The 16,615-nt window shown below is 42.7% G+C and overlaps 2 protein-coding genes across 2 annotated transcripts in view; both read left to right on the top strand.

The window, feature by feature from the left end:
• Positions 1-9,830, top strand: part of LOC142486310 (histo-blood group ABO system transferase-like) — an 88,050-nt gene extending 78,220 nt beyond the window's left edge. Inside the window, exons 3-7 of the mRNA XM_075584934.1 lie at positions 250-309; positions 840-890; positions 5,781-5,816; positions 6,855-6,989; positions 8,139-9,830. Of these exons, the coding sequence (XP_075441049.1) occupies positions 250-309; positions 840-890; positions 5,781-5,816; positions 6,855-6,989; positions 8,139-8,826 (970 nt within the window). The 3' untranslated portion in view covers positions 8,827-9,830. The remainder of the gene's footprint in view (positions 1-249; positions 310-839; positions 891-5,780; positions 5,817-6,854; positions 6,990-8,138) is intronic.
• A 2,379-nt stretch (positions 9,831-12,209) lies between these two features.
• Positions 12,210-16,210, top strand: LOC142486311 (histo-blood group ABO system transferase-like). The gene is made up of 3 exons (XM_075584936.1): positions 12,210-12,361; positions 13,764-13,898; positions 15,017-16,210. Exons 2-3 carry the CDS (start codon positions 13,780-13,782, stop codon positions 15,651-15,653), a joined length of 756 nt encoding a protein of 251 aa, XP_075441051.1. The 5' UTR covers positions 12,210-12,361; positions 13,764-13,779; the 3' UTR covers positions 15,654-16,210.
• Positions 16,211-16,615: the final 405 nt, after the last annotated feature.

The raw sequence follows: 16,615 nt of genomic DNA, 5'->3' as shown, positions 1-16,615 counted from the left end.
TTTACTATTTTGTAAGGTACAGTAGTTTTATTTCAGAGAGACTTTCCCCCATACTATTTGCACAGACTAAATATTGCTTGCATTGTTTTAAAATACAGTCCAAAGACCTTCGTCCCAATGTTTAATAAATGTATATCTATTCACTGTACTACCACTTTTATTAAACCACTTCAACCACTGCAGAGAGGCCTTTATCAGTGCTGGACAATAGTGCACCTCTCATTTCTCATGGATATCATCTCATTCTAGGCATGCCTTGAGAAACAGTGAATGTCATTCCAGGGCCATGTTTTCGTGCAAAGCATTGAGGTGAGTAGTTCTAGCTTTAACTTTCAGGTGTACTGCAAATAGGGCCCCAGACAGATTTCCCGGGGCCCAGGACTACAGTTAAGAATTATTAATATAATATATATAACAGCCTGACTGGTTTGATGCCACTTATAATTAAAGAAGGCGACATGGACAGTGTAAATCAACATAGGCTTAGGTCAACTAGAAATGTAGCCAACGTTATTGTAACAGCCAGCCATTGTTTTGAAACAGGCAAGTGTGTGAAGGGGGCGGGGCTCTAGCACTATTACGGGAGAGAGCCTGTGAGTGGAATAACGTTGGCTACATCTCTATCACGATTTAAAAGCTTGACCTGGATGGAAATCTGAGTATCCAGGAGCCAAGTAGCAACCCTTGTGTCTAAAGAACACAACAATGTGTACTGTTGTGTACTAATTGTGTACTAATTCTATGCCATGACATGAGTGAACCCTAAAGCTGCCCTGTTGATCCCACTGGGGAGAGTAGTGAGATGCACTGTACCGTTTACTGTCTCTTCTCATCCACAGCACCAACAATACCGAATACTTGGACCAATGCAAAGAAGTGAAGCTTCAGAGGTAAAGTCTTTTCCTAAAGAATGAATGAGTGGAATTATTATCCGTGCTACTGCTGATAAGCGGTACTCCTGAGCATCTTATCACACTTCCTTGATTGCTTATCTCCCATATAAATGGAGGTCATGTAAAATTGTAAATATTGACACTGGAGAAAATATTCTACCGGTATGTAAGGGTTTTATTTTTATATATTATATTTTTTAAATGTAGAAAAAAATTAAATTCTGAATGAGTCATTTGATTTCTTTCATTTTTTAGTACTGTGAATATGCAGGAAGTTGAAGTAAGAAATCCCCATTAGTATCAGGAGTACTGGGATATCCATGGGGGGGAGTCCGATTTAGTCAGATAAAGTACTTGGAATCGGGGTGGGAGCTGGAATGTCACCCAGGGATCCGGATAGGCAGAGGAGTATGCAGACAAAGCAGGGGCCAGGGCTGGCGGCAGGCAGAGACTACTCAGACAACGCCGGGATCATAACCAGGTTTAAGATATAGCAGGAATCTGAGTCAGGAGGAATCAGTAGCAGGGGAGCGACATAACCTGCATCCATGGGAGTAAATTTGTTGTACAGCACAGGTAGTAGGGAAAGGTGCCTTCTTATAGGTCAGGGTGGTCATGTGTGTAGTTACAGCTGAGTGCTGATGAGCTGCTAGAAGGAAACAGTCCATATACATGGGTTCTGACCGTACCACCCGCCCTCTACGTGGCAAGTCGATAGTAGGCTTCAAGAGATAACAGGTATGAAATTGTCTGAGCAAGCACGGAGCATGAACTTGAGTGGCCCTGTAGCCACAAGCGCTCCTTCGGTCCATAGACCTTCCAATCTGTAATATAAAATAGAAGTCTGCAAACCTTGTAAGCATCACAGATCACCTGGATCTCAAACTGTGGATGTTTTCATGAGGGCCGGGGATCTACGGACTCTGTTAGGTAAAGTGTTGGAAGTAGTGGGTTTCAACAGCGGTACATGAAATACCAGGTGTATCTTCCAGGAAGCAGGTAACTGGAGACAAGAGGCCACATGGTTAAACTTTTGATTGTTGAAAATGGCCCTACAGACTTAGGAGAAAACTTGTTTTTGTTTTTAAGAGGTAAGTCCCAACTGGATATCCATACTCGCCCACCCAATTGATACACAGGAGCGGGCGTTAGATGGCGATCCGCAAATTTATTGGATCTGATCTTTGCTCGGTGCAATTGACTTGCTAAACTCTTATGGACCTTTTGAAGTGAAGATACCGAGGAGGAGAGGGCTGGTACTGGAGACAATTCCTGTTCAGAGGGTATCATCTTCGGGTGATATGCGAGTGTGGCAAAGAAAGGGCTGTGATTTTTAGGTGCATGCAGGGAATTGTTATAAGAGAACTCTGTAGTTGCTCGAAAGGTAGTCCAGTCTGACTGGTTGGTGTTAGTAAAACACCTAAGATACTTTTCCAAGGTTTGGTTCAGACATTCAGTTTGTCCATTAGACTGTGTGTGATTGCTCGACGTTAGTGCCTTTTGAATATGCAGTAATCAACACATTTCAGACCAGAAACAGGAAATTAATTGGGAGCCATTGTCTGAAATGATCTTACTAGGAAGGCCATGTATAGTATATAATTCGTTGAAGAAATCATGACAGTCCTTGAGCTGTGGGAAACCGAGGAAGGGGTACGAAGTGAGCAAGTTTAAAAAAGGAATCGATGATTGTGAGAATTACTGTGGTACCCACAGAGGGGAGTAATTTTACGATGAAGTCCATTGAGATACAGATCCAAAATTGACTAGAACAGTCAATTGGTTGTAGTACTGGTTTGTCACGGCCTTTGTCACGTCTGTTTCATACGTGCACAAGTTTAACAGGAACTAATGAATTGAGCAGTATCGTGGGGAAGTCAGGGCCACCAGAAACATCTTGGGAGCAACTCTGTGGTCTTTGTGACCGCCTTGTGCCTGGCAGCCAGTAGATCGTGGTACCATTGAAGAACTTGTAGACATAATGCTTTGGTGGGAACATAAAGTCTAATACAGTGAAGAACGAGGCGTTCTTTAATTGTTCTAGCAATTCTGGAACTAACTGTAGTGGGTATCTATTCTTGACCTCATTCAGAGCACGATAGTCTATACATGGTCTCAAAGTTCCCTCTTATTTAGGGACAAAAAATAGTGGAGCTCCGGTGGAAGACTTAAGACAGAGTAATAAACCCCCTTTCAGGTTTTCCTTTATGTATTGTCGTAATACATCGGTTTCTGGACCGTACAGCCAAAGACACAACCAAAGGGAATAGAAGCGTCAAGTATCAGGCCAATAGGACAGTCATATTATCGATGCTGCAGTGGAACCTCGGCATCCTTTTGGTCAATTACACCCCAAAAATCAGAATACTTAGCAAGAAGCAAAGTGACTAACACTTTATCTTGAACTGGACAAAAAATGTTCAATACCGGGGCAGGGGATGTTGGAATAGATCTGCAGAGAAAGCAATTCTGTACACAATAGGTAGAAGAAAATGTGATGGTTTTCGTAGTCCAGTCAATAATAGGATTATGCAAAGCAAGCAACAGTAAACTGAGAATAACAGAAAAATTAGGGGTCGAGATTACGTTTCAAGAAATGTATTCCTGAAGATCATGAGAGGCCAGGACGAGTAGAATTGTTTGCATAGAAATGGGTCCAGATCTAAATGAGGATACATCGATCGACTCCCCGCCTACACTCGGTTCTTCTTTAATAACAGAATTGTGTGTTCCTGTACATAAAGTTCATCGATTCAATTTCCCGATGCATCTGAATCGATTTAAAGCATCAACAGGACAAGGAGTTTGATCAGGTTGATGAAGCATCATAGATACAGACAAAAGTGAATATCTGGCAATTTTATCCTGGGAGGTTTGACTAAGAATAACTACATCTGGAGAAGAATCTTGTAGAAGGAACATTGAGGCACACGATCCCCTCAATTAACTAGTGCTACAGGGCATATAGTTCCACATTGATAATTAGTTGCTGCATCCGGATGACAGAATAAGTAGTGGAGCTTTTTGTAGATTAACCCCTAGTTGGGAAGTGGTCTGGCGACGACTGAGAAGGGTTGTCTGGGGGAGGTTCTAAAATCACCAGTTCACCTGGGGAAGCTCCTACATTACAAATGGAAATAAATTACTCACAGATGTCTTGGATTCGTCTGGTCTTGCGTGCTCCAGGCTGTATGGAAGTGCAGGAGAAATCACCCCCGCCGGAGGGGAGAGTGAGACAGCGGGCACGGCCGCGCACAAAAATGGCAAAGGCTGGACTATGCTACAAAAAAGGCTTTATTTCAACATGGATTTTTTTAAAAAGAGAAGGGATAACACCCCCCGCAGCTCTAACGCATTTCACCCACTCAGGGTTTTGACAAAGTTCAGACGGAGAGTGGCTAGCTAAGGAATCTTAGGTAGAAATTTCAGAGTGTATAGCTGAGCGTAGAATTGCAGGGTGACGCCTTTCGGTCCTGTGTTCTCCAAGTTGGAGATTGATCTGACACACTAGGTCTATCATTGCGGAACAACTCTGTGGCTGGGCAACACAAGTGTTTGTCTTCGAGTTCATTTCTTAATCTGCATCAAAAAAAGGTAGCTTATGTCAGTCTAATCAGTCTCCGCCATCAAAGTCTTGAATATGTACGATGGTAAATCACTTGAGCCTTGTCGAAGTTCAAGAAAAGCATATTCTGCTGTCTGGCTAGAAACACTGCGGTCAAAAACTTTCTTAAATTCAGCTTTAAAGCCAGTATAAGTCACCAGCCAGGGTGTTGTTCCGAGAGAGCAGTGGTGTAGCCAACATAAGGGCATCCCGACAGATTACTGAGGACGAATCCAATTTTAGCTTTATCATCTAAAAACAAGGTCTGACGAAAATGAAAATGTATTTCACATTGGTTAAAGAAAACCTGACATTTGTCCGGGTTTCCATCAACGCGTTCAGGCATAGGTAAAGTCAGGGCTGGAACAGCAAGGTAATTATTCGCCACGTGAGCCATCTGTCTTTTTAAGATGATCACGGTATCCTGTAGCACAGCTTTCTCCGCCTGGAACATGGTGACTTCACCCTGCAGGAAGGAGACTTGACCCGGCAGGTTGGGGACTAAATCCAGTAGGTACTGCAGTGCATTGCGCAATACTTGTATCTCTGACATAGCTCTCCAGGTAGATCATTTTTTTTTTAAATTTGGCTTCTCAAACTACAGGGATATCCACGGGGAGAGTCAGATTAAGTCAGATAAAGAGCCTAGAATCGGGTGAGAGCTGGAATGGCACCCATGGATCCAGGTAGGCAGAGGGTTGTGCAGACGAAGCAGGGGTCAGGGCTGGCGGCAGGAAGTTTGTAGTCAGATGAAGCGGTGGTCAGAGCTGGCGACAGGCGGAAAGTAGTCAGACCAAGAAGGAATAGCAACCAGGTTTTAGATATAGCAAGAAACTGAGTCAGGAGGATTCAGTAGCTGGAGAGCAACACAACCTGCATCCACAGTAGTACATTCATTGTAAAGACAGGTAGTAGAAAAAGGTGCCTTCTTATAGGTCAGCGCGGTCATGTGTGTAATCACAGCTGAGTTCTGATGAGCTGCTAGAAGGAAACTGTCCCTATACTGTACATGTGTCCTGACAATTAGAAGTCAATAGTTGGAGTAACCATTAATAATTGCAGCTCTCCAACCTCATGACTGGGTGCCTTTGAATCCCCCATTAGCACACTATTCTCCTTCGTTCTAATTATCTCTCCACATAAAGTATATTTGCTGTTATTGTATGTGGGGAAGTAAAAAAAATCAATATAATGCCAGAGTTATTATATTTATTCAAGTTGTAATTGTCCATCGAGGTAAAAGACAAAACAATATTCTAACCTCTTCTTTAATCTGTTTTCAGAAAGTTGTATAACAAACCTGAGACCCTCAAACCACCGTGAGTTTTTTTTTTTTTAAAGTTGAGTTATCTTTGCGTGTGTCAGTATAATCAGTGCACAGTTTAATATATCATTTACAATCTTAAGGAGATTGCAAATGACAGTGAGTTGCTGAGGGAAGCATTTTTAGATATTGAAATTGTGAGATAAATATCATAGATAAGAAGTCTAAGTGATGTGATATAAGGAAAGTCAGGGCAGGATTGCCCTACTGGGCGATTAGCGTTGCCCCAGTGTATCGGTGGTGTCTGTGGGACGGTGCTGCAGCTCTCCTGCAGTGGTCGGCAGCTCCTCATGCAGCAGTCACTGCAATTCTCTTCCTCCTCCTGTCGGTGCCGGAAGTTGGGTCCAACTTCTGCACGGCCGGAGGAGAGAGCTGTGGAGTCCCCAGACAGGCACAGGACCGGGCCCAGACCTCCTCACCCCAAGCAAGTAAGAGTGTGTGAGTGTTAAGGGAAAAGAGTAAGGGGGCTTGATTACAGAGGCCCTATGTTCTTCTCCACAACAATTAAACTGATTGCGGGGGGAAGAGTGCGGGCCTCAGTAAGTGCCTTACCTGCTCCGGAGCAGCATCTCTTCATGCAGCGTCGCGTTGGCAGGGCAACCAGATGCCACATGGTGACGTGACATGGCAATGTGTCGCCATGACAATGCAACATAATGACGCCACATTATGGGAAGAGGGCAGGTAAGACAGATATCGCCCGGGCCGATATCGGTCTCCAATCTGCCACTGAATAGAGTGATAAACTAATAAAGGAGCACTCACCATTTTAATAGGATCCTGCCACGGGTGCATAGACGCCAGCAGTGTCCAGATGTGCAGAAGAACTAGCACTCATGTAGATCTTTTTAGTGTTTTTATTCAGGTGAATCGAAATGAGAAAAGTTTCATTGTTTGGACCGAAACATCGATTCACCTGAACAAACACACTAAAATATCCATGTGATGCTAGTGCTGGTTCTTCTGCTATTTTGCACAGGGTAGAGAGTGAGACAATGTTACTGATGTGACTATATCCTATTCCTCATTATAGGAGAACCGACGTGCTGATGATGACTCCCTGGCTTGCTCCAATTGTTTGGGATGGCACCTTTAACATTGATATACTGAATGACCAGTTCCACCAGAGAGGTGTCCGCATTGGTCTTACAGTGTTTGCTATTAAAAAGTAAGTTACAAGAACTGTGACCTTTAATAAGGGTGTTGTAAGGGATGCCCGTAGAGGTAATGGCTGGAGACTTGCGTTTGGAAACATAAACGTAGGCTTTTATGTAGCTGAAGTTTCAGAAACAAAAAAAACATGGCTTTTCTTCATCCAAAGTTCAGCAGTACAATATGCAGCTTTCTCTCAGCCAAAGTTCAGCAGTACAATATGCAGCTTTCTCTCAGCCAAAGTTCAGCAGTACAATATGCAGCTTTCTCTCAGCCAAAGTTCACAATGAAACAGAGCAATAACAGGAGTTATGAGTTGCCACACACTTCTGCTAAATCATTACACTAATTGTATCATACTATAAAACCCCATCTGTGCAGGATACATCCAGCACATGGAATAACATACTGTATGTGTGGTTCTAATGAAGATCACAATTATAGGCCAAATGCCAATTTGTCTTATAATGCAATACACTTAATAATCTTGTTTATCTTAATGGACCTGCTGCATGTAACGGATGCAGCATTATATTTCAGTGTCCACTAGAAAATATTTCACAGCAAGAAGAGAGCTCCACTGTATAAGTCCTCGTTCAGGGTGCCGGCTTCGGAGGGAGGGCGTGCTTACGTGCGAGCTGCCGTCGGAAACAATGTATTCAAATTGAATTGTGGTTGTCAGGGTAGCAGCTGCCCTGTCTCCGAAGTACGGAGTTGACGCTGGCTACAGTTTCAATAAACAACCCAAGTCCTTTTTTTGGAGCTGCAGCAGCGTCACTGGGGCCTCCGCAGTCAATGAAATCATTCTTGAGAATGATTTCAAGACAGCAACACCGATCCCTAAGCTGCTGTCTGTAGCCCCGCCTCCTCAACTCTTGAAAAAGTCTGCTGGGGAGGATGTGCACACATCGCCCAGCAGACTGCCGCTCGCACACGCCAACGCCCGCCCTCCAACTCCTGCCTCCGGCACCCTGAACGAGGCCTAAGCGTTAGGTTAGATGATCATTTATAATTTCACCAGATTTTCTAAAGAGTATTCCCCCAAAGTTATGGTATTTGTTTCTCTCACTATTCTGTTGCTGTTTAGAAATCTTCTTTTGTTAACAACCCTATTTTTTTATCCAAGAGAAAGTAAAATATGCCTTATTGTTTGTTTGTATTTTAGGTACACTGTCTTTATCAAAACTTTTCTTGAAACTGCGGAAAAGTTCTTCATGGTCGGGCACAAAGTAAACTACTATGTGTTCACTGATCGGGCCAGTGAAATTCCCAACATCACCCTCAGTGAGGGGAGACGCTTGGTTGTTCTAGACGTCCCTGGCTGCAAAAGGTGGCAGGATGTCACCATGAGGCGCATGGAGATGATTCATAACTACTCTCGTGAACTGTTCATCAACGAAGTAGACTATTTAGTCTGTGTGGATGTAGACATGAGGTTCAATGATCATGTTGGCGTGGAGATTTTAAGCGATGTATTTGGTGCTCTACATCCTGGCTTTTTTGGTGCATCACGCCAAGAGTTTACTTATGAGCGCAGGAGTCGGTCTCAAGCCTGCATTCCTACTGATGAGGGGGACTTTTATTATGCTGGTGGTTATTTTGGTGGCATAGTAGAAGAGGTCTACAAATTGACTTGCCACTGTCATCAAGCCATTATGATAGACAAAGAAAACAATATAGAAGCTATTTGGCACGATGAGAGCCATTTAAACAAATATTTTCTTTATCACAAGCCAACAAGAATCCTGTCTCCTGAGTATATATGGATGGATGATTATGGATCACCAGCTGCTGTAAAGAGAAAGAGGTTTATTGGTGTTCCAAAGGACAATGCACAAATCAGGTTCAAATGAGGAGTCAAACAGGTTAATAGATCTTAGGATTGTTATTACTCAAATGACCAAGCTTCATCTTTTTCAGGATCTAACCACTGTCTATCAAAATCAGGGAAAGGAATATTTAACATATTAAACATCATGGGACAAGGCACGGGCACAGTGGACCTTATGGTTATATTTTAAAACATTGGGGAATACTGGTAAACATAATAATTGAGATCCCTAGCTACCAGAGACTCTCACATCCACCACCAGTCTAAGTTCTTTCAAATCTAAGGCTGTCTCACATTTTAATCTGGTCTGTAACTGTTTCATATGCCCATAATATATATTATCTTTAACTGTGCACGCAATGTCTTGTATATAATGTATACCCTGCTCATTATGTAACTGTACTTGTAAACATGTATTATTTGTCTTAACTCTATGCCCAGGACATACTTGAAAACGAGAGGTAACTCTCAATGTATTACTTTCTGGTAAAATATTTTACAAATAAATACAATAATTTTTTATTTTTGACTATTTAATGGACATTTGTATTAGCTCCAGCATTACTGCACACCATTACGTACGGTAAATGTATGGTGAGGCGGGACTTTGCTGGAAGCACAGAAAGGAATAACAGTGGTTGGAATATTTTTTATGACCTCACCCACATACAGTACATGACAATAAAGGATAATAAATAGGAATGAGTCTGTTTCTGATATTTCTTTTAAACCTTGTGAAATTGGTCATCTACAAACCTCACTAGTAATGCTAAAGAGGTCAGAGTATACCATAAGTATGAAAATATCCACATGCCCGCCTTACCAATTTTGTATATTATTTTTTCAATTAGTGATACAGGTTCATTGACTATACCAGTTTTAAAAATAAATAAATAAAATGTTTTTTAAAAAGTGGTGCTATCTTAAATTATGAGGTAGTAATTAGTCATCATGTCTGATGAGAGGCTCTAGAAAAATGCTCTTCCGAGCTTCATATTCCCGTAGGCTGATCAGTTGGAGAGCAGGTACAGAATGAACACCAAGAATACTTTATATAAAGCGTTGCTATAAGTGATTTTGGTGCAGAAGAAACACACGCAGGAATCGAACATTAGTGTGTCTCCGTGTGCCAATGTATAAAACCAATTTTTACGTTTTGCCGGTTTGTACAGTATATCAACTTAACACAGAAAAAAATGACACATGGGGGTTTAGATACAGGTGGCGTTTGTACGTTGTTTGTGGCGCACACGTGTAAATATTATGCAATGTTCAAGTACGCGCCACTTTTTGGCTTCATCAATGCATCAAAATTGTCCATGTTTTTACAAGGAACTGGGGGGGGGGGTCTAATTCCATCCTGCAAGGTCCATCCTGCGGGAGGATTAATCTTATGCACTGTATATTAAGCACTTGCAGTGTGAGTGCAGGGGATTACATGTTTTAACTTCCATCATTAAATGTGTTGCACCAAAGTGGAGTTAATTGGGCTGGTACTTCAAGAAGATGGGAATTCAAATTGAGGCGGAAGCACAACTCACAATAGTGCCCACCTACACTTTGATGCATTTCTATGTTTGATTTTATTACTGTACATACACCCAATTTCTACACAATTGTAAGCTCCAGTGGACACAGAGGGATTTAACCCTATTTAGTCAATATCTTAGCAGTCTCACACATGACTGCATTAGCATGCTGCGTTTTAGTGGACACAAAGGGATTTAACACTATTCATGCAAAATCAGCATCAAACTGCTATTAGCACCAAGTGTGATGTTACCATTTTTGAGTTAAGCAGACTGCTTGCTATCTGCTCCCCAAGGCTTGTTCTATAGTAGGTGCGGGCGCGCCTGTGCGAACGCGCGTGCACGTGACGCACAATTTTTGTGTGTACGGTCCGTGCTGCCGGGAGCGACAGGCTGGGAAGGTACTGTGTGTCACTGGGTAACACTGTGTGTGTGTATATGTGTGTGTATAGATTGTGTGAGTTAATAATTTATTAAATAATTTTATTTTTTTTAAAAGACGTATGAATAAAAATTATGTTTATTGTGCCATGGCGACGCGTCTGCAGATGCCGGCTGAATCAAAGTGAGTATTGTTTACAGAGGCCCTGCAGCTCCTCCAGCACTTAATTTAAGTGCCTTCGGAAACGCACGGAACCCCGCACCACCCGCTGATAATCTCGCGCCCCCCCTGGGTGTCACGCCCCCCAGAGCTAGAGGAAGCTTTTAAACTCTTAGGTGACACACATGAAGTGTCACAGGTAAAAACCACTAACAATCTTATCTAGGGATTGAAGTTTTTATTAATCAATGCCAAAGAACAGGGTACGAAAATTCTGGCTTATCCCTGTATTATCACCTACCTTATACACACAAAAAACAAAAGGAAAACCACCAGCGAGATCAACTGTATCCGGGATTGGATATTTCCAGACACATTTACCTCAATATATAGACCAGTTTATACAACCTTTGGCCCAGTCATTGCCATCACATCTTAAAGACACCGCCCATTTGTGGCAGATGAGAGATATTAAATGGGAGAATGATGTACTCACGTCTAGCCCCCCCTCCCTTCGTATGTTTACGTTTGCCTACAAACTCGGACTTGTAATGTTGTGATGTTTTGATTTTTCCCCTGTCATTCTTTGTTCTGTGCCCCAAAAAGAAAATTTCAATAAAAAAATCTGTGTAAAAAAGCAAAAGACTTGACCCGCCAGGTTGGGGACTAAATCCAGTAGGTACTGCAGTGCATTGCGCAATTCTTGTATCTCTGACATAGCTCTCCAGGTAGATCATTTTTTTTAAATTTGGCTTCTCAAACTACAGGGATATCCACGGGGAGAGTCAGATTAAATCAGATAAAGAGCCTAGGATCGGGGTGAGAGCTGGAATGGCACCCATGGATCCAGGTAGGCAGAGGAGTGTGCAGACGAAGCAGGGGTCAGGGCTGGCGGCAGGCGGTTTGTAGTCAGATGAAGCGGTGGTCAGAGCTGGCGACAGGCGGAAAGTAGTCAGACCAAGAAGGAATAGCAACCAGGTTTTAGATATAGCAAGAAACTGAGTCAGGAGGAATCAGTAGCTGGGGAGCAACACAACCTGCATCCACAGTAGTACATTCATTTTAAAGACAGGTAGTAGAAAAAGGTGCCTTCTTATAGGTCAGCGCGGTCATGTGTGTAATCACAGCTGAGTTCTGATGAGCTGCTAGAAGGAAACTGTCCCTATACTGTACATGTGTCCTGACAATTAGAAGTCAATAGTTGGAGTAACCGTTAATAATTTCAGCTCTCCAACCTCATGACTGGGTGCCTTTGAATCCCCCATTAGCACACTATTATCCTTCGTTCTAATTATCTCTCCACATACTGTAAAGTATATTTGCTGTTATTGTATGTGGGGAAGTAAAAAAATCAATATAATGCCAGAGTTATTATATTTATTCAAGTTCTAATTGTCCATCGAGGTAAAAGACAAAACAATATTCTAACCTCTTCTTTAATCTGTTTTCAGAAAGTTGTATAACAAACCTGAGACCCTCAAACCACCGTGAGTTTTTTATTTTTTAAAGTTGAGTTATCTTTGCGTGTGTCAGTATAATCAGTGCACACTTTAATATATCATTTACAATCGTAAGGAGATTGCAAATGACAGTGAGTTGCTGAGGGAAGCATTTTTAGATATTGAAATTGTGAGATAAATATCATAGATAAGAAGTCTAAGTCAGCGGTGCGCAAACTGTGGGGCGCGACCCCCAGGGGGGGCGCGACACTGCCGACGGGGGGCGCGGGGTTTACAGAGGCCCCGCGCGCTTCCCGAAGGCACTTAAATTAAGTGCCGGGGGAGCTGCAGGGCCTCTGTAAACCTAACTTACCGTGGCTCCGGCGGCTTCCTCCCTGCGGCGCCATGGCAACGCGGCGTCAAAATGACGCTGCGAGGTCATGTGACGTCACGTTGCTATGGCAACGTGACGTCATTACGCCGGAGCGCGGGTAAGTTGGGGTTGGGGGGGGCGCGGGAGCGAGGGGACAGCCGTCAGGGGGGCGCAGGGAAAAAAGTTTGCGCCCCCCTGGTCTAAGTGATGTGATATAAGGAAAGTCAGGGCAGGATTGCCCTACTGGGCGATTAGGGTTGCCCCAGTGTATCGGTGGTGTCTGTGGGACGGTGCTGCAGCTCTCCTGCAGTGGTCGGCAGCTCCTCAGCTCCCCATGCAGCAGTCACTGCAATTCTCTTCCTCCTCCTGTCGGTGCCGGAAGTTGGGTCCAACTTCTGCACGGCCGGAGGAGAGAGCTGTGGAGTCCCCAGACAGGCACAGGACCGGGCCCAGACCTCCTCACCCCAAGCAAGTAAGAGTGTGCGAGTGTTAAGGGAAAAGAGTAAGGGGGCTTGATTACAGAGGCCCTATGTTCTTCTCCACAACAATTAAACTGATTGCGGGGGGAAGAGTGCGGGCCTCAGTAAGTGCCTTACCTGCTCCGGAGCAGCATCTCTTCATGCAGCGTCGCGTTGGCAGGGCAACCAGATGCCACATGGCGACGTGACATGGCAATGTGTCGCCATGACAATGCAACATAATGACGCCACATTATGGGAAGAGGGCAGGTAAGACAGATATCGCCCGGACCGATATCGGTCTCCAATCTGCCACTGAATAGAGTGATAAACTAATAAAGGAGCACTCACCATTTTAATAGGATCCTGTCACGGGTGCATAGACGCCAGCAGTGTCCAGATGTGCAGAAGAACTAGCACTCATGTAGATCTTTTTAGTGTTTTTATTCAGGTGAATCGAAATGAGAAAAGTTCCATTGTTTGGACCGAAACATCGATTCACCTGAACAAACACACTAAAATATCCATGTGATGCGAGTGCTGGTTCTTCTGCTATTTTGCACAGGGTAGAGAGTGAGACAATGTTACTGATGTGACTATATCCTATTCCTCATTATAGGAGAACCGACGTGCTGATGATGACTCCCTGGCTTGCTCCAATTGTTTGGGATGGCACCTTTAACATTGATATACTGAATGACCAGTTCCACCAGAGAGGTGTCCGCATTGGTCTTACAGTGTTTGCTATTAAAAAGTAAGTTACAAGAACTGTGACCTTTAATAAGGGTGTTGTAAGGGATGCCCGTAGAGGTAATGGCTGGAGAATTGCGTTTGGAAACATAAACGTAGGCTTTTATGTAGCTGAAGTTTCAGAAACAAAAAAAACATGGCTTTTCTTCATCCAAAGTTCAGCAGTACAATATGCAGCTTTCTCTCAGCCAAAGTTCAGCAGTACAATATGCAGCTTTCTCTCAGCCAAAGTTCACAATGAAACAGAGCAATAACAGGAGTTATGAGTTGCCACACACTTCTGCTAAATCATTACACTAATTGTATCATACTATAAAACCCCATCTGTGCAGGATACATCCAGCACATGGAATAACATACTGTATGTGTAGTTCTAATGAAGATCACAATTATGGGCCAAATGCCAATTTGTCTTATAATGCAATACACTTAATAATCTTGTTTATCTTAATGGACCTGCTGCATGTAACGGATCCAGCATTATATTTCAGTGTCCACTAGAAAATATTTCACAGCAAGAAGAGAGCTCCACTGTATAAGGCCTCGTTCAGGGTGCTGGCTTCGGAGGGAGGGCGTGCTGCCGTGCGAGCTGCCGTCGGAAACAATGTATTCAAATTGAATTGTGGTTGTCAGGGTAGCAGCTGCCCTGTCTCCGAAGTACGGAGTTGACGCTGGCTACAGTTTCAATAAACAACCCAAGTCCTTTTTTTGGAGCTGCAGCAGCGTCACTGGGACCTCCGCAGTCAATGAAATCATTCTTGAGAATGATTTCAAGACAGCAACACCGATCCCTAAGCTGCTGTCTGTAGCCCCCTCCCCGCCTCCTCAACTCTTGAAAAAGTCTGCTGGGGAGGATGTGCACACATCGCCCAGCAGACTGCCGCTCACACACGCGAACGCCCGCCCTCCAACTCCTGCCTCTGGCACCCTGAACGAGGCCTAAGCGTTAGGTTAGATGATCATTTATAATTTCACCAGATTTTCTAAAGAGTATTCCCCCAAAGTTATGGTATTTGTTTCTCTCACTATTCTGTTGCTGTTTAGAAATCTTCTTTTGTTAACAACCCTATTTTTTTATCCAAGAGAAAGTAAAATATGCCTTATTGTTTGTTTGTATTTTAGGTACACTGTCTTTATCAAAACTTTTCTTGAAACTGCGGAACAGTTCTTCATGGTCGGGCACAAAGTAAACTACTATGTGTTCACTGATCGGGCCAGTGAAATTCCCAACATCACCCTCAGTGAGGGGAGACGCTTGGTTGTTCTAGACGTCCCTGGCTGCAAAAGGTGGCAGGATGTCACCATGAGGCGCATGGAGATGATTCATAACTACTCTCGTGAACTGTTCATCAACGAAGTAGACTATTTAGTCTGTGTGGATGTAGACATGAGGTTCAATGATCATGTTGGCGTGGAGATTTTAAGCGATGTATTTGGTGCTCTACATCCTGGCTTTTTTGGTGCATCACGCCAAGAGTTTACTTATGAGCGCAGGAGTCGGTCTCAAGCCTGCATTCCTACTGATGAGGGGGACTTTTATTATGCTGGTGGTTATTTTGGTGGCATAGTAGAAGAGGTCTACAAATTGACTTGCCACTGTCATCAAGCCATTATGATAGACAAAGAAAACAATATAGAAGCTATTTGGCACGATGAGAGCCATTTAAACAAATATTTTCTTTATCACAAGCCAACAAGAATCCTGTCTCCTGAGTACAGTATATATGGATGGATGATTATGGATCACCAGCTGCTGTAAAGAGAAAGAGGTTTATTGGTGTTCCAAAGGACAATGCACAAATCAGGTTCAAATGAGGAGTCAAACAGGTTAATAGATCTTAGGATTGTTATTACTCAAATGACCAAGCTTCATCTTTTTCAGGATCTAACCACTGTCTATCAAAATCAGGGAAAGGAATATTTAACATATTAAACTTCATGGGACAAGGCACGGGCACAGTGGACCTTATGGTTATATTTTAAAACATTGGGGAATACTGGTAAACATAATAATTGAGATCCCTAGCTACCAGAGACTCTCACATCCACCACCAGTCTAAGTTCTTTCAAATATAAGGCTGTCACACATTTTAATCTGGTCTGTAACTGTTTCATACGCCTATAATATATATTATCTTTAACTGTGCACGCAATGTCTTGTATATAATGTATACCCTGCTCATTTATGTAACTGTATTTGTAAACATGTATTATTTGTCTTAACTCTATGCCCAGGACATATTTGAAAACGAGACGTAACTCTCAATGTATTACTTCCTGGTAAAATATTTTATAAATAAATACAATAATTTTTTATTTTTGACTATTTAATGGACATTTGTATTAGCTCCAGCATTACTGCACACCATTACGCACGGTAAATGTATGGTGAGGAGGGACTTTGCTGGAAGCACAGAAAGGAATAACAGTGGTTGGAATATTTTTTATGACCTCACCCACATACAGTACATGACAATAAAGGATAATAAATAGGAATGAGCCTGTTTCTGATATTTCTTTTAAACCTTGTGAAATTGGTCATCTACAAACCTCACTAGTAATGCTAAAGAGGTCAGAGTATACCATAAGTATGAAAATATCCACATGCCCGCCTTACCAATTTTGTATATCATTTTTTCAATTAGTGATACAGGTTCATTGACTATACCAGTTTTAAAAATAAATAAATAAAATGTTTTTTAAAAAGTGGTGTTATCTTAA

Source organism: Ascaphus truei, unplaced genomic scaffold (genome assembly GCF_040206685.1).
Source record: "Ascaphus truei isolate aAscTru1 unplaced genomic scaffold, aAscTru1.hap1 HAP1_SCAFFOLD_812, whole genome shotgun sequence".
Classification (NCBI taxonomy): domain Eukaryota; kingdom Metazoa; phylum Chordata; class Amphibia; order Anura; family Ascaphidae; genus Ascaphus; species Ascaphus truei.
The sequence above is the reverse complement of the archived record's forward strand: the minus strand, read 5'-3'. Positions and strand labels throughout refer to the sequence as shown.